At 42.5% G+C, this 23,326-nt stretch overlaps 2 protein-coding genes across 6 annotated transcripts in view; one reads left to right on the forward strand and one right to left on the reverse strand.

Moving 5' to 3' along the window:
* The window catches only part of LOC105223554 (mucin-4), a 35,740-nt gene extending 23,371 nt beyond the window's left edge, over positions 1–12,369 (forward strand). For all 4 annotated transcript variants that reach the window (XM_049454512.1, XM_049454511.1, XM_049454513.1 and 1 more), the window contains exons 3-5: positions 6,064–6,286; positions 6,626–6,776; positions 6,839–12,369. In XM_049454512.1, coding sequence (XP_049310469.1) covers positions 6,069–6,286; positions 6,626–6,776; positions 6,839–11,128 — 4,659 coding nt within the window. In that variant the 5' untranslated portion in view covers positions 6,064–6,068 and the 3' untranslated portion in view covers positions 11,129–12,369. The remainder of the gene's footprint in view (positions 1–6,063; positions 6,287–6,625; positions 6,777–6,838) is intronic.
* On the reverse strand, positions 12,368–22,965 carry LOC105223555 (uncharacterized). 2 transcript variants are annotated; one of them, XM_049454510.1, is made up of 7 exons: positions 22,804–22,965; positions 22,380–22,505; positions 20,008–22,194; positions 19,650–19,910; positions 17,842–19,588; positions 16,660–16,874; positions 12,368–14,803 (listed from the first exon to the last, which is right to left on the reverse strand). In XM_049454510.1, the coding sequence occupies exons 1-7, from the start codon at positions 22,909–22,911 to the stop codon at positions 12,428–12,430; spliced, it is 7,020 nt and encodes a 2,339-aa protein (XP_049310467.1). In that variant the 5' UTR covers positions 22,912–22,965; the 3' UTR covers positions 12,368–12,427. The 2 variants fall into 2 exon arrangements, with proteins under 2 accessions (XP_049310467.1, XP_011199604.2); XM_011201302.4 differs by having other exon boundaries at positions 22,583–22,857.
* Between the last annotated feature and the right edge of the window lie 361 nt (positions 22,966–23,326).

A 23,326-nucleotide genomic window follows, 5' to 3' on the forward strand; every position in this document is an offset into this window, starting at 1 on the left:
TACAGCACTCTAATTAATATAGATTAGCGTTAATATCCTTCTTATTTTGTAGCGTAGACATCACTAGTCTACAGATTAAAGCTGCACAATTAGTGAAAAACCTTGAAAGTTCAAGCTAAGCACTCATCACTAAATCTTTGAGAAGAAACGAGTTATGGAACACAAAACTTTACCTTCATACCAGATTTGTGTGTTTTTAGAATACATGTAGACTTGAAATATGCTGTCAACCGATGTCATCACAAATCGCTACGCTTGGCAGCGCACTTAAATGGTAAGCGTGTTACGCATGCGCAAATGCGTCGTCAACTTTTTAAAGCCAACAGCGAGTACAATGCATACTTTGTTCGGTTTACTAAAAGTAGGTGCAACTTACTTACTGCTGACTAACTTATGATCCAGTACTTGCAGAGCAATAGCACGTGCTTCATTTACTGAGTTCCCCAGTGTAGCCGGTATGTGGTTTGATTGTTACCTTCTTGACTTACTATTTTCTTCAATGGTTGAGTCTCCCTATTTAATTTTCTAATTATGTATGTAGGAATGTATTGCGCTTTAAGTTCGAAAACAAGTATCGCTTACACACAGTACTGCCTTTTAACGCCTCGTTGGACTTTAAGTCTTTAACACTTAGTTGTTTAGTAAGCTTTTTGCTAAAGGGGTGACAGGTATCTGTGCATATTCTTTCCATGTTTTTTAAACTTATTATCTATTAGCTATACTAAGTCTATTAATATCCGAGGTTATAGAGCTGATTGTTCTATAAGGAAATGTGGTACCACGAAATCTTCTAATGGTTTCCATTGCTTTTGCGGAATTTCATTATTTGGCTAACACTCTCTAGAATGAATTATAGCACTTTTTAGAGCTCAGACATTTGGGAATTTCTGAAGAGCATTTGAAACAAAAAAAGAGCCCATTTCGGCTAAAGTGAACTGTCTCATCTGTTCCTTAACTTATTTCACTTTCCAATCGAAAGCAGCAGCTGAGTTGTCTCTAGAGCCGAGGCGTTTTTGGATACAGCGAATGCAAGTATTTGCTTCATTTCTTCCCTGATTTCTCTCGCTACCACTCGAAGAGCACATGCCCAGTCCCCTCTGAAGCGGAAGACACAGAAATGTCAGATTTATTCTTAATATTCTGTCTAGTAATTTTATGCAGCTTATGGCTTAGGTTCCGGCCCCTTTTAGTGCTGGTGCGTCTGGAGTAAAAGCGATATTAGATGACTAGGTTTGAAGGCAAAAAGGTGGATAAGGTCATGCATCGACTCATTACTTTAAGTGGGAAGGCATAAGTCCAGCTTAATGTCAGTATTTGTTACTGTCATGATATCTCTCGCGATAAGAAGTTGCTGAAAACGGAGATTAAATTCTTGAAATTAGGGTAAACTTCTAAGAGATAAATCAAGAGTGTAAATCAAGCTTTTTTCATTGAAGCTTAGAAAATTCTATAGAAAGTATCTTTCAACCAGTGTCTAAAGTGCGAATTCTGCGAAAATATAATATGATACTATATTTACTTAATGGAAAGTTTGTTATTCTTCTCAATTGAAATCTGTAATAGTGTTGTTGAGATCAGCTATCGATATGCTGCCACTCTGATAGTTAAGAAAAGCTGAAACCCGCACGAGAAGAGAGAGTTTTCGTTGCTATGGAACCTAACTAGAGACTAGTTCAGCTGACAAAGGAGAAAAATCGCGTTTTTACATAAAAATGCTAATGGCTTGCCACCTCAAACCTAGCCCCGAGTTACATCTCGGGGGTCTGGGACGAGTCAGAGTAACGTTTATCTCGAAGGCTGGTAGAGGCCCTCCGATACTGCCAAGACTTCAGGCCTATCCCCCTTCTTACTAAAAGCTCTAGAAAGAACTGATGGACTGGTACATAAGGAGGCGCATTCCGAGGGACCATTTATCAGAAACGCAACATGCTTATTGTAAAGGCAGATCAGTGGTTAATACAATAGTGTCATGGCTTGAGGAAGTCATTAGGGTTAAGGAATTCGCCGTTGAGACCTTCCTTGATATAGAACGGCCTGCTGGAAGCAGCCGTAACTGCTCTGGACGGTCTTGGGGATGAAACAACCCTCAAACACCTTATATTCAGTCATCTGTGCGACAGAGTGATTGAAACGGAATGGGGAAACGCACGTGCTCGACAAAATATGAGTAGGGGAACTCCACAAGGTGCCGTCCGCTCTCCTTTTCTATGGGTCCTGGCCATTAACGACGCTTATAGTCAAAAGAGAGTTCTTGAGTACCGTTTACGAGTTGATGCAGGAGTATCTCAGCGTCGTATCAAATTGGACAGTTGTGAATGGTCTCGTCATAAACCCAAATAAAATCGGTATGATTTTCAGTACCGGTATTTTATTTACTTGAAGATACATTATTCCGGTGGTACCGCTGCCGCAAATAGAAGACATCCGACTGCAACTGGCGGATGCAATGAAATATCTAGGGTTCAACCTAGATATGAAGCTTTATGGAAGCTGAATATCAAAGAGTGTACAAAAAGGCATCGATTGTATTGTACGACTGTAGAGGAACCATTGTCAAAAGGTGAGGTCTCTCCCAGAAAGTCAGCCTTTAACTCTACGACTCAATAGTCAAGCCCATTATGTTCTATGTAGTCTTTATGTGGTAGAAGACTCTAGAAAATACCACACTTGCAAAGAAACTTGAGCGCGTTCAACGAGCGGCCCTCACAAGCATGTGTGGTGCACAAAGTCACTATTGGCGTCCACGCAGTAAGGCTGGGAAACCTACCAGACGCCATCTGCAGAAGCTGTATAGAAGATGATGAGGTGGAAACAACTCAGCACGGAATGCGAATGAAGCTGTTGATTTAAGTAACTGCTCGAATTCAAGCGCCAATTAAATAGGGATAGAAGAGAATCTAGAGGAAGCTATCTAGGGGTTCAGTTGACTACAAAGGATAGCAAGATTTGACTACGTGTCCATAATATCAATTCCACACATTTACCCTTAAAAACAAGCGTTTATCGATACTCTGCTGCTGTTGTGTAATAAACCCCTTTCGTCCGTGTATTAGTGGAATTTGTCTCGGAAAACGCATTAACATCAATTCAAAGTGCAATTACACATACATACATATTATATGTATATATATGTATGTACAAATTACCCACATTATTTGTTCAGCAATTACATAACTTCAAAGCTTACAGAATCTTAATAGCCAGCAAGAAGTCTCGCATAAAACAATTGAGACTGCGGCTGAGGCGCCACAAAAAAACGCTCGCATCAAGTCCAAATGGCGCTGTATAAAGTCTAATAAATGAACAGATCTACAGCATAATTGCCACAGTTAAGAAAAGCGGGCATGTGTGTGAATGTATGTGTGTATGTACGTAACAAAAACTATAATTTGCCAAGTGCAATTAAATGTTGTTAGGCGCGATTAAAATTATGAGCGCCATTTGAGCGCTTACGTAATAGCCGCATTTATTGAGTGTGTTTATAGTTACGCTCCAAATTGCAGAGTAGTGAGTGAGTTTCTTTTAAATGAGTGTAAGAAGCTTTGAGTTGTGCTCAAGAGAATTTTATTTGGAGTTATTTAGTTTATGAAGCATAAAATATATAAAATTATATATAAAATGAAATAAACAATTGAGAACTAGAAGGTCGCAAAGTGAAAACAAAAAAAAATACAACAATAATAAAATTTAAAACAAAAATATTAGTAAACCAAAATATTTAATATCAAAGGAGTTAAAAAATAATATAAAAAAAATATTAATACAATATAACATTTCTAAAAATTTGTAATTATTTAATGATTTTTTATCAATAAACTTGCTGAATCGATGAACTTGATTCGAACCTTCTTCTTTTTTATTGGCAAAGACACCGCTTATGTGGTTACAACCACCAAGTATACGACAGCGCGCCAGTCGTTCTTCCTTTTCACTTTTTGACGCCGACTGAAGATTCCAAATGTAGCCAGGTCCTTATCCAGCTGGTCTTTCCAACGGAGTGGAGGTCTTTCTCTCTCTCTGCTTCCCCTGGCGGCTAATGCGTCGAATACCCTCAGAGATAAAGTGTTTTCATTCATTCGGACGACATTACCTAGCTAACGCAGCCGTTGTCTTTTGATTCACTGAACTATGTCAATATCTCGTACAGCTCATCGTTCCATCGAATGCGATTGCCAATGCTTAAAGGACCAGAAATCTTACGCAGAGCGTTTCTCTCGAAAACTCGTAACGCCAACTCATCAGCTGTGGTCATTGTTCTGATCTACATATCGGAGTTTGGTCTTTGTTCGTTTGCTTCTCAATTGCCTACACCGTCCGAGGTAGCATCTGTTGGTAAGAGTTATTCTGCTTTGAATTTCGAGGCTGACGTTGTTGTTAGTGTTAATGTTGGTTCCAAGAAAGACGAAATTATCTACGATTTCGAAATTATGATTATCAACAGTGACGGAGAAGCCAAGTAGCAAGTGCGACGACTGTTTGTTTGATGACAGGAGATATTTCGTCTTACACTCTTTCACCATCAAACCCTTTTGCTTCGATTTTTTGTCCAATATGGAGAAAGCAGAACTCATCGGCGTTCGCCAACAGTACAGTACAGATCGAACTATTCTTTTTATTGGAGTTGTTTTTTACGGTCGCAAACCCAGCGTACAACCCTGGGGTGCGGATGTTTCGTCTTCCAGAGACCAATGTATTGGTTAGCTGATTTGTCACGTCGTCTAAAACACACTGATTGTTCACATTTGTCCCATTTTTAAACCCTTTTTCAGAAAAGTGTGGAGGTGTAAAGCCTTCGCTGGAGACTTTCGACCAAATCATTACAGTAGTTGGATGGTGACCACCATGAACCCTTAGAGTAAATTTTTTGCATCTTTGGAAGTTTTTGCGTAAATTTTGTCGTTTTTTTTTATTAAAAACTTCTTTAAAACTCTTTTTAAATTTTATTTTAAAATTTTTGATCTGTAAAAAGGGTTTTTTTGTGGCTATTAAAAGCGTGTCCCTGAATAAACCGCTTGCATCTGTTGAGCGTAACTTACTTCAACCGCTTTGTCAAAAGATGACCAGTTGAACGACGGTAGGCTTTACTGTGGGCATCATCTCGAATAAGTTTTGATCTGATTGATATATCTATTTCACTTGACACAGTTTACTGATTTCTGAGGGGATTTCTGCGAATGCATTCACGTGCAGTTTTTATGGCTGAATCGGTTCGAACTTTTCTGTTAGCAACTATAAACGTTCGGGAAAAGCAATCAATAGTGCGGTAAACAAACATGCTCTAAATATTAAATTTTTTGAAAGGGACATAAATTTTACTTATGGGTCTTAACGACTTCAGGGATTCTTACGGAAGCCTACGGAAACTAAAGTAGCTCAAAACCTTTATTCTCCATTCAGTTCTGTAATAAAATAATTCATTAATATCAGAATAATTTTTTTCTTCTTCTCTCTGTCTCTCTCTCTCTCTCTTTATTTTCTCTATCTAACGCAACGCATGGAAAGTTTATGCCTCTATCTCTCTCTCCTTTTCTCGCTTCTTCTCCCCTTGAACTTATCATAAAATATACTCTTATTACTTATATAAATAAATGTAGTTCAGAATAACCCAGTTTTATAACAAATATCAAGGCACCATTTTCATGAGTGGTGTCAGCTCTAAGTACTTCCAGCAGTTTGAATCATCGAAAAATTGAAATATTCAACTTGAACTCGTCCTTTTTCATGGTTCAACCAGTTGGTAATTCCACTGAGTGTTATTTGATTATGCAAACTCCACTGTGTTAGAAAACGAATTTTTGCAAATAATCATCTCTAATTATTGTTTACTCGTTTCTGTCCTATTGTTCACTATAATACTCCCCATTCTCTGTACTTCCACACCCTAAGCACCATTTTTCCTGTGTACCATTTGTACTTATAACTAAAATGAGTTGACCTAGCTTAAAATATTTATTATCCACTGATTTTAGCATAGTCGTTTTCATTTAATATTTGTATTTTAGTAAAATTTATTTCTGTTTTAAATATCAGTTTATAAACACATTTTAATTACTCTCGTTGCAGCCATAATGTATCATCGACCGAAAATACTTTTACTCTGCCTGATTCTGCTACAAATCCGGCCTTACTGCAGTTTACCTACAATCAATCAACCTTTTCCAGACTCCCGCAATTATTTGAGTCTAAATGAAAAGCATTCACTTTTCAAGCCACCCGAGTTGGAGGAGACCATTGAAGAGGTGCAGCGAATCTTGGCGCAGGATCCATCTTTGCCGCGCTTGACGAGGTAAGTAAAAACGAATTTTGTGGCATCGGAATGTATTTCAAACTAAATTGATGTGAAAGTCTCGTGGGGAAAATTGAATTCATGTGTCATCTTGAGTGTCAGCCGAGAAATTGAAGAAATAGTAGAAGAGAAATTTGAATGGAAATTCATAGCAGCAATGGTGAAATTAGGATCGGTGAAAACTAGTTTTCGAAATCTCATCTGACAGAAGGTATTCTCAGCTTAATTTCAGACAGTTTAGAAAGAGCGAGGCTACTAATTAACTGAGGCTTATAGAAACATGAAAGGGTATCAGAAAAATCCATTGAACTAACATACCTTTCTACACTTCTTTTACAGAGGCGAAATCGAGGAGCTTTACGAGAAGGTGACGCGTGAGGAGTATCAGAAGAGTGTTGCAGCTGGGGACTTGGGACGCGCGGACAGCATGCGCGCACTCATGCTGGTATTGCCATATAATACAGACAATAACACCGAGGAAAATATACAGGTGAGTTTATTATGAATCCTTTATCGTTTTGAATTGTAACTTAAGACTTTTTCTCTCGTTAGGAACTTTATACGCGTCCGCCAGTTACGAAAGTAATCGACGCTTATACACCACATCAACCCATCAAATTCCTCACACCCGATCCCAGCGCGCCGCTAAAAACAGAAACTGCGCCAGCCGGCGATTTTGCTGCTACAACCTACAAGCCTGCCTATTCTTTGAAGACACAGAAAGTGTTTGCACCCAACCCGACCACATATCATCCACCACCACCAGCACCGGTCATGTTTAAGATGACATCGTCGGTACAGCAAGAGCCAAGCGGCGGTTTTCAACCAGTTACAAATAGCATAAACGATGGCGATTATCGAACGAGCGTGGAACGTAATCCAACACCAAAGCCGGTGCAGCGTTATAGCAGCCATTATAATGCCAAAACTGCTGAGTTTCTTAAGCAACGCAAGCCAGTAAAGCACGAGACGTCAACGGTGCGTCCGGTGGCGGATGTTTTGGAGAGTTTGGGCATTGTTGGGCAGACACAATCACGCAACCGCTACCCCATCGATGATTACTATGCGGCAGAGAGTGCGCCACAACCGGTGATATCAACTTATGTGCCGCAAACCGTAAGCCTTACGGACCTCAAGGAATTGCAAGCCTACAATCTCTCGCCAAAAATCAGACCTGATGCTTATTCGAGCTTCAAACCGTTAAATATTGGTGAGGAGATACGCGTGAAACCCGAAGTCGAGGGTTATCTTACACGTTTCGGTATTGTTGGCGGTCGCAAAAAGAAGGACTTGAAGAAGGGAAATAATCTAAAGGGTCATAGCGCTGAGTTAACTGCTGGTGAAAGCGAAATATCCACAGCCAAGGTGCCCAGACGTGGTACAGCTGCTGGGGCGAGCAGTGAACTCGAAAAGCTTTTAGAAAACTTACAAGAACTGGAGCGCTTAAACGTCAATCCCAAAGCACTAGGTCCCACCACAACTATACGTCCTACAACCAGTAGCACTACAACTACAACAACAACACCAGCGCCCACAACACCCAATTTAATAACGAATGGCGCACCCATACTGATAGAACCGAAGAAGCCACGCAGACGCATTGACCCAAATATCGACATCAATTTCGGCAATACGGGCAACCACCAGACAGAAGCGCCAAACACAGATCAACTTAGCAAGTTGCTGGAAAATCTGCAGGAATTGGAAAAGTTGCGCATCAAACCAGATAATGCGTTAAAAACTATCGCGCCAGCTACTAATGCCGCGCGCACAGGACCGGTGCAATACGCGACGCCCACGCCACGCACAGCAAATTTGTTGAACCGTTTTAATGAGCTCGCGCCACAGACTACGCCCGCCCCGCGCAGTTCGGCGCAAGCAGATGCCGCACAGTTGGAAGATGTACTACGCCAATTGCAAGCATTTGAATTACTGAACGCGCGCACCACCACAAAGAAACCAAAAGCGCAGCCGACGCGTGCTGGTGGCGGTTTACTTGCCGGACTGGGTGGTCTCGGCGGCGCTTTGGCACCAACAGATGTTTTCAATCTGCAGAAACTGCTGACGGATGATCGAGAGCTGGAGCGTTTGTATGAGCAAGCGCGCGCTAGACAGACCGGCCGAAAGGTGACAACAACGACAACAGCGAAGCCTACAACCACAACTACACAGCGGGCTTTGATATTAGGTGATTTAGATGATTCGGAGCTGCAGCGTCTGTTTGAGCAAGCGCGTGCACGTACGAGTACCACAGCAGCGCCTACCACCACCACCACCACGACAACTACAAGCACATCGCGTACGCCGGCGCCTAGTTATCGCGAGTTTGAGCAGCTGCAGAAGTACTTTGCGGAGTTGGAAAGAACGCGCACCAGCACCAGCACAACCACAACTACAACGACAACAACGAGCACTACAACCCCTGCGCCCACAACGACAACAACACCCTCAACAACTACAACAACGACGACAACTTTGCCGCCTACCACAACCACAACCACTACGACTGCGGCACCGTTACCAGTCGTTAGTTCGTTAGACTTAGCACAGCGCATTACCGACAGTCTTGGCGCGCAAAAGCCCAAAAAAGCGGAGTCTGACAACGCTCAGCTGCAGGAACTCATCAATCGCGTACAGCAGCTGGAACGTTTAAACGCCAAAAACGAGAAGAGCATACGTGCCACAACAACAGATACACCGATACCGTTTGTGGGCTTCACCACGCGTAAAGTGAACGCGCCAAGCTCTGGCAAGTCTAACGAACAACGCACGCCCTCGAATGATTTCGCGCATTTGCAGGAGCTCTATCAACATGTTGCAAGCGCAGAGCAAGACGCATTTGGACGCATTGAAATCTCTACTGCAGCCACAGCTGCAAAACCTTCCGCCAAGCGCACGCAGAAATTCGCACAGAAAATCATCGACATCACAAACGACACGGGCTCAGGCAGCAGTCTCCAAGAGGTGGAGCCCAACGAGTTCGTGCAATTGCAAAAGTTGTTGAGTAAAGTCAAGGAGTTGGAACGCGTGAAGATACACGGCGTACATGGTATTGTGCAACCAGCCACGCCTGCACCAACTGTCGGTAGCTACACACGCGACTTCACTGACCTAACAAATCTAGTTACGTCGGCATCGGTGCACACGCCCACGGTACATAACTCGAATGGCGCGCATATAGTCTACCCCGAGAAAACGCATGAGTACAAACCATTTGAAGATATACTTAAAGCTGACTATCGGGAATCGATTGAAACGAATGCTCATGTGGGCAAGAAAGACAGCGCTGTGCTGGAACCGACATCTAGCGAAGAATTGCGTGAGTTGGCTATGTCAGTACCTGCGAACCCCAAAGGCTCTTCGTATGATAAAGATTTCGAACAATACCAAGAGTTCTTCAAACAGCTGGAGGATGATGAACGCACTTCGTACAAGAATATGCAGCCGCCAGTGATCTACAAGACCGTGACAAAGGAGCCGCCACGTTTCGTTGTGGCGCATAAGCCGCAAGAGGTGCAAAAGCCCAGTAACGGTAATGTGCAACAAAAGGCAGACTTGGAAGAGTTGCAGAAGTTGTTGAGCAACGCGCAGGAGCTTGAGAAGTTAGGCGTCACTCTACCGACGGAGTTATCAGACCAAATAGAGACCAAACTGACTAAACATGCCAGCAACGAAAGAGCGGAGAAGCAACTTGAGACTGTGACAACACAACCGGTGCATATAGTCACAGCCGAACGTCCTAAGCCCAGCTTGGCGCTGCACGACTTGATAAACCACGTAAGCAAAGCACCCAGTGTCGAGCGTAAGGCGACAAACACTGGCTACGCTGTTGTAACTCCCGAATCTACAAGCGCTGAGAATGATATACAAGACTCCAGCGAAAAGGAAGCTTTCTTTTCGTTAACCACACCTAAATCACTTGTACCGAAAGAGCCCAAATCTACCACACCTAGTACTTTAGATCTGCCGGTTTTCAGTGCAACTAAGATTATTGAGGCCGCTATCAAGCGTGCAGCTAACAAAATAGGCGTCTCCACCGAGCAAACGCTCGGTTTCCAGAAACGCAGCGACACAGATATTTACGCTGATATGGATCCGGGTAGTATGGATGATTTGATGGGCGAGTTTAGTGAGATGAATTATCAGCTGGCTTCACCGGATGTCGCAGTCAGCGACGCTATTCCAAGCAAACAGAAAACCGTTGGCGTGGAGCAAACTACAGCAGCTGCTGACGACGCCGACATAACACAAGATTTGCATGAGCTGCAGCGCCTGATTGGCAATCTACAAGAGCTGCAGCGTCTTAATCTCACTGTTTCATCCGAGTTGCTGCGCCAAGCCGATGCGAAGTATCTGGAAACGTTGAAGAAACAGCAAACGCCCGCCGATGACACCACGAAGAACAGACGTCAAAGTGTGACACCCGCAGTAAGCCCGGCAACGAACGAAGCCGGCACGAGCTCAACTCCCAGCGCAAGTACGAGCAGCGGCTCGGAACAGAGTGCGTCCGACGACGATACAGACACAGCGTCAGACCCAGTAGACATTGCGGCAGCCGCGAATACTAATAGTGCCACAGCTGATAAGGTGACTAATGATAGCAGCAGCACAACGACTACGGAGGAGCCACGCAACGGTTCACTCGCCGATCTGGAAGAGTCGTTCGGTGGCTCGGATACGAATAAAGAGGAACCGAAGCCGCCGAAGCGTAAAAACGGTTTCTATTTTCTAGCCGATTGGAACTCTTTCCTGGAAGTGGGCGACGGCGATGATCAGGTGATAGTGCGGCTGAGTCCCAAAATCGGCGATCCACGCCTATTCATACCAGTCAAAATACCATAATTGTTGCTTCACCTGAAGCTGTAGAGACTAAGTGCAACAGCAGAAACTATAACTTTTGTAAATATTTATTATAAATAATTATGTGCGTAAGATATTGCCAAGGGGTTAGCTTGATTTGGATGGCGTTCAGTGCTAGGAAGGAAAATTTAAAATACAAGGAGCTTAAGGAACCGATGAGACATCTGAATAGTTCCACTGAGCTTTTTGAAAAGCTTTTATAAACCAGAACTAAATTCGGAGCACTGGTTTGGATCGAGTGTTAATAAAGAAGTAAATTTTTAAGTACAAGGGTTTTAAGGAACCGAAGACACATCTGAGAAGTTCATTAAACTTTTTGAGAAGCTTTTATAAATCAGTAGTAAAATAGGAACATCAGCTGTCGAGGTCGAACGCAGTGGTGATAATTCTCTAACCTTCTTGGCATAAACTAGAACTTCGACCACGATCCGGCATGTAACTTATTGAGGAAGTAGCTTCGTTTTATTGTTTTCGATGTTCTGAGAAAGAATTGATATTTGAGCGGTAGTCCACTATTGGGAGAGTTTTATAAATATTTTGTCAGAAATTTTGGAATCAAAAATGTGCTTCAGAAAGACAGAGCAATATTCGAAAAAGTAGCAGATTCGGCGTTATTAAATTATTTCACTAAAGGATTACCTCATTGGACTGTTAGACATAAAGAAGCTTACAAAACTTATACACTTATTTTTGCCCTGAACCCACAGGATAACAGAATGAAGATTTTTCCAACTTACGAAGAACAGTAACTGTAGCGAAAAGCTCCGAAGAACTGTAGGAGACCTCTGAGCTCTTCGAGCTAACGACTTTGGCTCTTAGTTCTGAACTGTTTCGTTCTCCAAACTGTTCCGTCCGCAACATAAAATATTTCTGGTCTATAACAGGATTTTTTAACGTTATTGGATCGTGTTTTCATGTTTCTGTACTCAAGCTTTCCTCAAACTAGTTACAAAAACCGTGAGCGAGTACTTTAACGTCTATCTAACCTATAAAACAAGTTCTCCAATTTCAAGCCACACTACGACGCCCACATTTTGTATAATTTATTATTAAATTTGGTAAAAACAACTAACAAGATAAAAGCTGTATGGTCTTAGATGTATACTGCATAAAGCTTTGCAAGCTTTAAGCGTTTCTAGTACGTAAGCTGAGTCAATTTAATATGAGTCTTAATATTTAAGTAAACGATAAGTGAATAAAATAGCCCATTTTTAACAAAAAAATTATAATTTCCAACTTTATTTACATAATCAGAAGAAACATTGAAGTTACTAAATTTATTTAAAAGCAAATGAAGTTTTTAGGCACGCGCAAGGACGCGCCTGCGCCTACAAAGCGATAGAATACCACGCGATCGGCAAGCGCTACGGCTAAATGCGGTTGTGTGACCAAAATATCGCTGCCTTGCAGCATAACTGGAAATATTTTCAACACTAGTTCAGCGCTTTTAAAGCGCGTAAATTCTACGAAGCCTTCTACGCCGCGATAGGCCAACACGCGCACTGTACAACAGTCCTCCACGTAGGCCAACAAGGTTTCGCTAACGATTTGCATTGTAATGAGCGAGCGCGGCTGACGCGCGCTTATAGTTTGAAAGCGCGTGCCGCTCAAAACGTCCAAATACAAAACTATTTCCGCTTGATGAGCGCCCACAAGTTGCGGCGCCGGCAAAGTAACTGCGAGTAACTCCAACGGCGTTTGTTGCGTCAACACTGTGATGGGTAAAATTTCACCCTTGCCGAGCGCTGGTAAATTTTTACTATAGAATTTCAACCAAGTAGCATTAGCGATGAGCAGCTCGCTGAAATTGGGTGGCATTGCAATCGCGCGTTGTACTAATTCGTTGTTGTCGCTTGTTGCGCTCGCAAACATTTCAAAACCGTCGTCGGTTGGCGCTTCCGTTGTAGTAACTACCGTCGCCTCCGCCAACAACTGTTTTCTAAGCGTGCGCGCGGTATTTCTCAGATAGCGCTGCAGCGCGCGTACACGCTCGATAACCAAACTTAGTTCCAAAGCATGCGTTGCCATGGCATTATCGTCGATCAGTTCATCAACTTGCTCTTTACTATTAGCCAATATGAGCACATCGCGTACTGTAGTGCCCAAATTGTCGACTATCGTCGCCACCGTAATATCCGTTTCGTCGTCGTTTGTCGCGAGGTAGCCTTGTATTTCCGCCATATCCACAATGTTCGGCCATAAGATTTGCACTGTGCGCGCGGCTAAAATTTGTGCAGGATTTTCTGGCAAGTCGTGCACATGCCATTCCAGTTGCTCAAAACTTGCATTCGGATAGATTTGCTGTTCACGCAACGCTTCCATAATGGCAATGAAATCTGGCACTAAGTGTTCATCATGCAGATCCGTCTCCGGTATGCTGAGCTGTGTGATGTTTACCTCCAATCGCAAGCGATAATCCAGATCATCTAATACTTGTAAGATGACATGCCGGAAGTCAGCAAAGCGGTAAATGTGCGGCTCCGTTGCATTGGGCTTGAGCACTGTACCGCTTAATTTATTAGGCTGCGGACTGAGCACGCGCTGGTAGTAGAGCGGCAGGCTGTAACGCGGCAAAGTGGTACGCTTACCGCGCGCATTTAACGCGTCTTCATCATCATCATCAACAGTGTCATCATTGTAGAGCAATATTGCTTCGCCATTGCTAAGCATGAGCGCCTGCGAGTGGTGCGGCACAAAGCCGTAGCTAGCATTGCCCAACCAATTGGGCAGCAACCAGGTGCTGCTGGGCGACTGTTCACTTAAGTTATAACCATACACTGTGTCATCGTGTACGGCATACAATTTTGTGCCCGCATGCGCCGAAAGCCACAAATCTGTTGCGGGTTTTTCGAAAGTCTTTAGCAAAGTTAGCTGAGTACCGGTAAGACGCCAGTAATTGAGCGTGCCCTCGACGCCTACATTATTGGTTACAAAGTCAATGGTGTTTGTTATTGTTGTTGTATCGTCAACCGCTACCGCCTGATCCAACTGCCCTGCGACAAAGTCGACTACACTCTCATACTTTGAGGTATGTGCGTTCCATTTCATTACATGCGTGCGCTCGCCTGTATTTATGAGCATATAGTTGTCGCCCGCTTTTTCTAATGAAAACGCTGCTTTTATGGTAAGGTTTTCCGACATCTGCTCCTTACTAATTGCGTGCATGTCTAATTCGAACGCGCGCTCCAAGTATTTCAAGTGATAACCGCGCTTCTGCTGGCTCTTCAGCAAAGTGCTAAACTTTCCACATAAATCTACATAGTCCGCGTCTTCACGCGCATTGCGTAGTAGTGCGCCGAAGTTTTTGGGCCTGTGGCGTCCAGCAGTTATGTAGCTAGGTAGTGTGGGTCCCGAGTTTACAGTCAAGATGCGCGCGCTCCAGTTGCCGGTAATGAATTGTTGCGGCTTGTCGCGCACACGCAGCACGTTTTCAAACCATTTATCCATATTTATACCAGAGATAAGGTGTTTCGTTTTCAATTCCTGCGCTGCGACATTTTCAAAGTACAATGGTGATTTAAAGTGTTGATCACCATAAAGCGTTGCCACCTGTTGGAGATCCTTATCATTGTTTATCGGCGCGTTTGTCTTGAGAGTTTTTCGTACCAAAGCCGATTGAAGTGTGAGCGGTGTATGAACTACTTGGTTGCCACGTTTCTGAAAATGAATATAAAAAAATAAGGAAACTTTATAATTTTCTGTGAAAAAATTTCCGCGCCAAAATCTTAATAAGGTCTTTGGAGTCCTCTTTTTTGCAATATTATTTAGCGTATCAAGTAGAGAGCAAGCATATCCACTAACACCGCTCTGTACAAACTCACGGGTGAACTACATAATTCGCTGGAATATGACGAGGTTGCGATATGGGCCTTTCCTGACATCGGAAGGTGCTTTTAATACTACGTCCCATGAAAGCGTCATCAAGGCGCTGGAGAAAATGAATGTGGCGGCGCCAGTATGCAGATGGATGAAGGTTGCACTGCGTACTAGAATAGCTGAAACACTGTGGGGGAGCGAAAGGTTCGTCTGAGCACTACGAGGGGCTGCTCACAGGGTGGAGTTCTATCTCTTCTGTTATGGAGCCTAGTAGGTGAGTTCCCTAAGTTGTTCACTAACAATGGGATTCGGTGGGATTCAACCTGAAAAATACAATCGTCGTACCTTTTACATAGCAAAGATCTCGTCGGGGTTTGAGTCCCCTAACACTTGGTGGCATGGAGTTGGAGGTGTCTAAATGTACTAATCTTCACATTAGACTCGCCCTTACGGTGGAATAGGCAAGTGGAATTAACACAGTCCATAGCCACTAAGGCAGATCCGAGGGCAGCAGGACGGGTATCAACAGCTGGCTGTATACCATGATCGTAAGGACAGTCGTCATTTATGGAGCGGTTTCTGGAGCACCAAAGGCAATGCAGACTTCGGCAGGCTCTCAAATATCGAAGCTGCAAAGACTCGCCTGTGTCTGCGTTTCAGCGGCAATACACATTTGCCCAACCTCAACACTTGGAGTCACCGCTCCATCTAGTGATCAAACAGACAGCGAAACATATCATGTTCAACAAATGAAGGCCTTAGGGGAAGACACACCAATAGCCTTACTTCCAAGAAACGGCGTTACGAAGAGGGTAACCTTAACAAATATTTTACAATTACTCTCGGTAGTAAGGGAAGAGGACTGATTCCACGCTTGACGTACTACTGAGGGGCAGCACTATCCAATGGTACATTGACGGCTCGACAACACCGGGAGGCATTGCGGGACCGCATATCAAACTATCGAGTCCAATTTCCAGACTTTTCCGAGCAACTTTCAAGTAGAAGCCTTTGCTACAAGTTAGTGTGCAGAAATCAATCTCCATTGCAACTATCGCGCCTGGTGTATCGCTATACTCAACGATAGTCAAGCGGGTCTAAGAGCGATCTCAGCTTATGAGGTCAAATCGTTTTTAGTGGAGGAGAGTACAAAAAGGTTGAACTGCCGCATAAAGCGGTAGCCGGCTTGTCGCGCTCTATACAGGGCAGTGGCGGTGGCAAGGCAGACTATTAAGATGCCGAAGTCCTGCTATCCCTGTATCTGATTTACCCATATCGGATGTAAAAGATATGCGAAGTACTAAGAAACCGAATAAACGTTTCAAGTATAGTTTTTTACTCTTAAGTCCCATATGCTTGCGTCTGAAAAGTCAATACAAGGAATTGGCCTTGAGGACTAAATTTTTGCGTGGTTTCAATACTTCTGAGTAAAAGAAGTCAATGAGCTTCAGAAAACAATCACTACCATGTTCCAGTCCAAGCCTGAGATAAGGCTTATCAACACCGTTATTGTGGTTTCTACTACTATATTCCAGTCCAAGCCTTAACTCAAGTATTATCAACACCGTGGTTGTGGTTTCTACTAGTATGTTTCAGTCCAAATCTTATCTCATGTACTTGTTTTATCAACACGGTTATCGTAGTTTCGTAAAATTTGGTTAAATATAAGTTTCTGCTTAAAACCACAAATTACTCACCATTAAAGTATTTTCGTATTCCTTCTTTAAGTCCACGCCGTTAATCGCGCCTTTTACATGAATCTGTCCATTTAAGTTAAGTTCGGAAAATGTAATGTTTCCTGTTAGATTCTGAGCTGTATGAAGCGTGACGACTTGTGACAGATCAATGTCATTCAAAAAACTGGCATAAAAGCTATTGCCATTTAAGCTGCCCGGCGCAAATGTGAGGTATTCTGGAATTTGAAAAATAAAGTAGACAAAAATTAAGGTTTTAAAAAAGTTGGATTTCTGGAACAAATATTTCAAAATGCCAGTCTTAAATAAGTCAAAACTTTTTAAGTTTATTATTTTACAATACAAAGACTTCATTTAATATAAAGGTTTAGGGAAGCTTTACTGAACTTGTCCGTGATACCCGTATTGACAAGTTTCTTAAGTTTTATTATATTTAAAAAAGGTGGCAACTCTTTCAAGGAATGTTTTTATCTGTAATGATACTTATATTTCAACCGTTTGCTGTGAATATTATTAGCTTAATGCTGTTTAGTGAATTAAAAAAATTATAAAAATATGGCAATCCTGCTCGAAAATAATTTCAACGCTATTTAACTTAAAAATTTAAATTAAGCTTTAAACCTTCTATTTACATAGATACAAGTTGGAAATCTATATTGACAAATTTCTAAAATTTTTTTGTATTGTTTGAAAAAAAATAGATGGCAACTCTTGCAAGAAATATTTTTAACTGTAAAGCTTTTAATATTTCAACAGTTTTCTGTGAATATTAGTAGCTTAATGCTGTATAGTGAATTAAAAAATTATAAAAATATGGCAACGCTGCCCGAAAAATATTTTCAACGTTTACCCTCACTAAACTTCGCTAGTTTGTTATAAACACTGTAGTATACTATTCTTCTTTTTTACTATTTTTCTTTTTTACTTAATTTTTTTTTTGAAATAGGTGGCAACTTTAAACTTTTTTTCAAAACTTTAGGGTAATGCAACGAATAATTTAAAAACATCTTTTATATCTCCTCATTGAACGATTAAAATGATTATATGTATACTTATAGCGTGACGGTATTTCGTTGCGTTACACAATTTCGTTGCAGTCGAATATTTTGACAATTGTTTGACTTAAGGCAGAAAGGAGTTTAATAATATAACGATTCTTCATACCTTCTTCAACAGCATACTTACTAGTTATCTCCTGCGGACGATCCAGCCGCAAAGTGTCTGTGAACCACTCTTGCAAAGCATGACCATTCAAAATTGAGGCTACCAACTCCTCGCGCACCAACAAAGTGTGTGCACGAACCGGTCCCTTGAAAGTTAACGGCGCCCTGATTAATACCGGCTGCGGCTCATTCACGTAGACGATATTGGCGAAGAGCGCCAGCAAGTTGTAACCGTTCAAGTTGCGTATGTACGCGCCTTTCTCTATGCCGACACGTCCGCTGAAAGTATTTCGACCCTTCAGTATACAAGCTCTATCCTTATACACCAATTCGTCGAAGAAATGCGCCAGATCTGGCATATCATTGAGTGCGCCAAGCACCGTTAAGTCTTGTAGTTGCACTTGTGGCGTATTGAAGTTTACGACGCCCTGCACGATGAAAGCCTGCGCCGCGGGATCAAAGCGTAGCGCGCTGCTAAACACCGACATCGGCTGTGCATTTAAAGCGCCCGTTATTTCCAGATCGTTTACATAGAGATTACCCAGAAGACGTACAGAGCCGCGGAAGTTGCAAATAGTCTTCTTCGTCGCAATATCAGTGAATTGTATGCCATTCAGTGCGTCCACATACGTGTCACCTTGGACGTGTACGCCTTGTGTAAAACTTTTTGGCGCCAGAATTTGTCTTGTACCGTTGGCGGGCGCGCGTATTACCATATCTTCGATGAAGTCGGGTAGATCGACGCCATTGTAAGTACCTTCAACTTGCAGGTTACCGTGCACGGTTAGCGGTGCAACAAATGTCAGACTATTGCTGAGATAGTTGGGACGATTTAGCCAAATAATAGTCAATTGCAGATCTTCATCGAAGCGTTGCTGATTCAATTTATGCACGTGTACATCACCAGTGACGATGACATGATCTACCAAAACCTTGCCGTCCAACACCATATCCGGCAGTTCGTCGATATCATCAAGAAAGCTCCATATTAAGGATGAGTCTATGCCTTGTATCTCATCCGTCTCCAAGCCATGTGTGAGCTTGAGCTCGTCCACAAAAATGTCACCGACTTGCGGCTCCTCTGCAGCTTGACTATATGTGAATTGATCGGCATCCAACATCACGTTGCTGTCACCATTTATATCGCCTTTTATCTCAGCCAACTTAACAGTTAGTTGGTCAAAGTGCGCCTTGGGTATAAGCATATCCTCAAATATAGTTTGGTAGGCCTCAGCGATGGGCAGTCCATTCAAACTGCTCATGACGTCCACTGTATCTGTTCGCAGCGCATTTTCAAACGTCAAATTGGTGTGTAAAGCCGTCTCCGGCTCGTCGATCTTGAGCGCGTTTTGTGTGAGCTCAGCAATGTCTACACCATCGTAGTGACCGCTAAGTGTAAGGTTTGCGAAATACACGTAAGCTTGTAAATTGTGTATAAACAAATCTTGTTTCGTATGCGCCGGCACGAACTCCGTCAACGGTATGCCGTTTACTTTGCCATCCAGGACTTCAAAGTCTACAGGCATATGTATCTCGGTAAAACGCTTTTTGGCCCTCACATTAATAACGTTTGCAGGATCAGCTGGTCGTTGCACGATATCTCGCAGCAGCGGCGCTAAGAGTTGACCGTCGTACTTGCCTTGAAGTACGAGCTTACCGAGCACGTGCAGTTCTCTGAAACTGCATATTGCTTCCACCTGTTTGGTGTCCTGCAGCGTGGGATTATGCGGTATTTTGCCAATATCACGTCCACGCGTAGTGCCATTGAGCTTTTTCAGAACAGTTGGAGTTATTAACGTTTATAGCAAATAGTGTAAATGGCTAACTTACCTGAAACAGTTCGGTAACTTTGAGTTCTGAAAAAGTGGGTAAGCCACGCCATGTTTGGTCACCATGCAATGTAATGGCATCGGAAGCATTTATACCATTTAGTAAGCCCTCCACGTCCATAGTATTTGTGCTGAGGGAGCTAGTGAAGGTCTTCTCTGCTCGCACAACACTAACTGTGGGGCCGCTGGACCAAAGAAAATCTTCCGGAAAGTTCAAAGAGTTTAGAGTAGTGAGAGAAACTTTGTCCGCTAGTATTACTTCCTGCGTTCAGTACGTTCAAATACATATTTATTATAGATTAATTACTAAACTCCAAAGCAATATATGATCTCAAGTATTCAAAATATTTCAAACTCACCCCATCCACTTCGAGTTGGGTCAAATCAACCGGTTCATTTATAAGTACCATATTTTCTTTTATATCCCGCCATGGCATGCCATTGATAGACTCGAACTCGATATCGCCATCCAAGACGAAACTATCAGTTTCTACGCCAGTAACGTCATCATCCTCATCATCGTCCTCAAGATCTTCCTCGAAAGCGGCACGTGGCTCGGCCAGACTTACACGTTCCAGAACTTTCAAGTTCTGCACATTCAATACACCGTCCAATTCCAGCACACCATCTTGTACATAGAAGTTATCATCGTTTTGTTGCTGAACAAAGAGTTCATCGACTTCCAGACTATCGAATTCCAGGTGTGGAAAGATCAGCGTTTCCGTTAAAGCGTCACGTCTGTGACGACCACTATTTATCTCAGCCTCCAATTGCTCTATGGCTGTTATCACCAGATCTAGATCAATTTGTGTATCCTCATCCGTCCAGCGGTAGTCATTTACATAGATTTCGCCAACTTCGCCGGCGTCTAAGCTGAACTGCGGTGTTTGTAACTCTTCAAGTTCAGAGAGATCTGGCTGTGACTGCAGAACGCCATTCTCCGTTGTTTGCAGGAAAGCTTGTGCTTGCGCAATTAGATCATCTTGTTCCTTCACCCAATCCTTTAGGAAAGCGTAGATCTCCTGCAAATCCAAATACTCAGAATTTTTCGCCAAAAGCTCTGTGTGCAAACGAAATAGACCGGATTCCGCATTGTGGCGTGGCACAATTAACGACACTTCAGCGCCGCGTCGAAAATATGCGGCGCCTTTGAGCCCAGCGTCGCGTTGTATGTCCAACATGCAACTAGCACCGTAGACTGTGTGCGCGCCCAACTTACATGGTACCGGTATGCTAAGCGTAAATGCGTCACCATCCCAAATAAGTGTCTCCAGCACGGTAAGACTATGCGTACTGAAGTCCACACGGTGTTGCACGAGTAGTATGAGATCGTCACGATACGTACGCACTGGCACGGGAAAAAACAACTGCACGACACCGAAATTCTGCGACAATATTGTTTTGGGCACGAGTTCGCCTTGCTGATAGAGTAAGATCTGCGGTTGTTGGCCGCCAACAGCAATATAACTACGTCCGCCCATGCGAAAACCTGCTACAGACTCAATGCCTGTGGATGCGATATGCTGCTTGAATGTGAAGCGTAGGTAATCAGTATTATCAGCACGCGGATTGAAGGTGTATATGGCGGCTGTGTGGTTCTGTGGTACGGCTAGTATTAGATCACGTCCCGTATCGAGCAAAGTGGTTTCGGCGCACGGAAATTCCAACTGCATACGTTGCGCAATCCAAAACTCACGCGAACCGAGCTCAAACTGATATATGTTCAGTGTATAAAAGCCGGTGTGTGACGATTGATTTGTAGAGACAATCAAATAGTCTTTGCTTTCGACCGTAAAGTAGGTGAGTCCAGTAATGGTATTGCCCACCACCCACTGCCAGTACAATTCAATATTGCGCGTAGCGTTATTGACACGATACCACAGCACACGATCCTGTGCAGAGACCAGCATTATGCCCTCCGTTTGTCCTTGCGCATCATTCCAAAAAGAATAGGTGAGCAAATAAGTTATCGGCTGGCCCACTTCCAACACACTACCCGCCTGATATGCTGCACGCTCCTTATGCACAACCAACAGATTGTGCTCACGACGTCCGATGAAATATTCATCGCCATCGTGCAGTATATGCGCCCATTGCTGCACATCGTCGCCAAGATCGAAGCTGAAATCCTCTTCGATGGACTTGAGTATTAGAGTTTCACGCACGCGTCGCTTGGAAACCTCAAGCCGCTGCAACTTACGCATATCGAAGTCCTCTACTTCTTGTGTGCTGGCCTCCACCACGTTTGGTAAGTCCGCTGCCTCACTGGGCTCGGCGACGCCTACTAATTCATCACTAGGTTTGACCTGCGCGTCACCCACGACTTTTTCAAGCGCCGTGCGTCCAGCCCCTTTTGTATTGAATTCTTTGATGAGTTCTTGGACTTGTTGATCATTTTCCGTTGGCTGCGCTTTGCTCTTGCTGATCTCATCACGTATTGCCTGGACTTCGTCGATACGCTGCTGGGTAACCTCCACTTTGAACTTGGTTGGCGGTTGTGTTTTTGCACCTTTCTCCGCCAACCAGGTGGGTTGCACAATTACGCCCTAGTAGTAGGCAGAAAAGACATATTTAGCGTGTAACGGTATGGGTGAAGCAATGCAAATGCTTAACAACGTAAAGTTAGCGGTAATTTGCTTACGTAATTATAAAAAAAAGTTCATTCTTTAAGAAAAAATTCAGGGATTTACGAAAACCAATTATATAGCGGCAGAAATTTACCGCTACTCACCTTCGCCGGCGTATTTGGCTGCTCGTTTTCCAGCGCTTCATTGAGCTCACTACGAATTTTCGCGATCTCCTTGAGCTTCGCTTCGGACAGCGCCGAGTTTTTGCCAGCCGCATCGACGAATTGTTGCTGCAAAGATGAAAGTATAGATCATTTATATTTCTAGCCATTTTTATTATTTCTAATAGCAGCGCTGGCTGGCTTACCTCACTAATGAAGCAAATAAGCAATAAATGTACAATTACAATTATTTTAATGCGCTTAGGATTACCATGCGACATTTTAGTGAAATTAAGTATACAAAATTTAATAATTCGACACCAAGTACAACAAACACTCATGCATAGAACGTTTTAAAAATTTTTACGTAGAAAATATTATTTTTGTATAATTTCTGTAATTTTCTTGAAATTCTAATCACGCTTACATAGAAATAGAAACACACTGCAAACACGCCAATTATAAAAATGGTATCAACCAATATCATATGGTACATTGTACGTGCATTGTAATAACTGTTCATATCCAGACACATTTTTTGTTTTTGTTTTTTTCTTTTGTTGTAAAATATTTGTTGTGATATATTTATGACTGCTGAATTTCAACTGAATGCGAGTATAAAAAAGTTATGGGTGAGTTGGCGGGCTAGAGATGGTATAAGACGTGAAGGAATAAAGCAAACAATAAAAAATAAAAGAAAAACAAGCATTAAAATATTAAAAGACTTAAAAAAAATATTAATATTATAATTTATATTTTCTTTACAAAATAATTTATTTTTAAGTGGTGGGAAGTAAATGAAGAAAATAATTTAAAAATTAAAAATAACTAATTTTATATATACATTCCGAAAAATATTATGAAAACAATATTTAAAACTTAAAAAATATATATTTAGCGGTTTTTTCTTGAGTATTTTCTTTAAAAATAAAAAAAATATTAAAAGTTAT

The sequence above is a fragment of the Bactrocera dorsalis genome, chromosome 4 (assembly GCF_023373825.1).
Source record: "Bactrocera dorsalis isolate Fly_Bdor chromosome 4, ASM2337382v1, whole genome shotgun sequence".
NCBI classification, from domain to species: domain Eukaryota; kingdom Metazoa; phylum Arthropoda; class Insecta; order Diptera; family Tephritidae; genus Bactrocera; species Bactrocera dorsalis.

What these genes read in the sequence shown, in the direction of transcription:
- LOC105223555 (XM_011201302.4), bottom strand. Translation starts at nt 22,717, where the DNA reads ATGAGTGTTTGTTGTACTTGGTGTCGAATTATTAAATTTTGTATACTT. An exon ending in AGCCAAATACGCCGGCGAAG is followed by an intron (nt 22,195 to 22,379) that starts GTGAGTAGCGGT and finishes GCCTACTACTAG; the next exon opens with GGCGTAATTGTGCAACCCAC. An exon ending in CCCAACTCGAAGTGGATGGG is followed by an intron (nt 19,911 to 20,007) that starts GTGAGTTTGAAA and finishes TACTGAACGCAG; the next exon opens with GAAGTAATACTAGCGGACAA.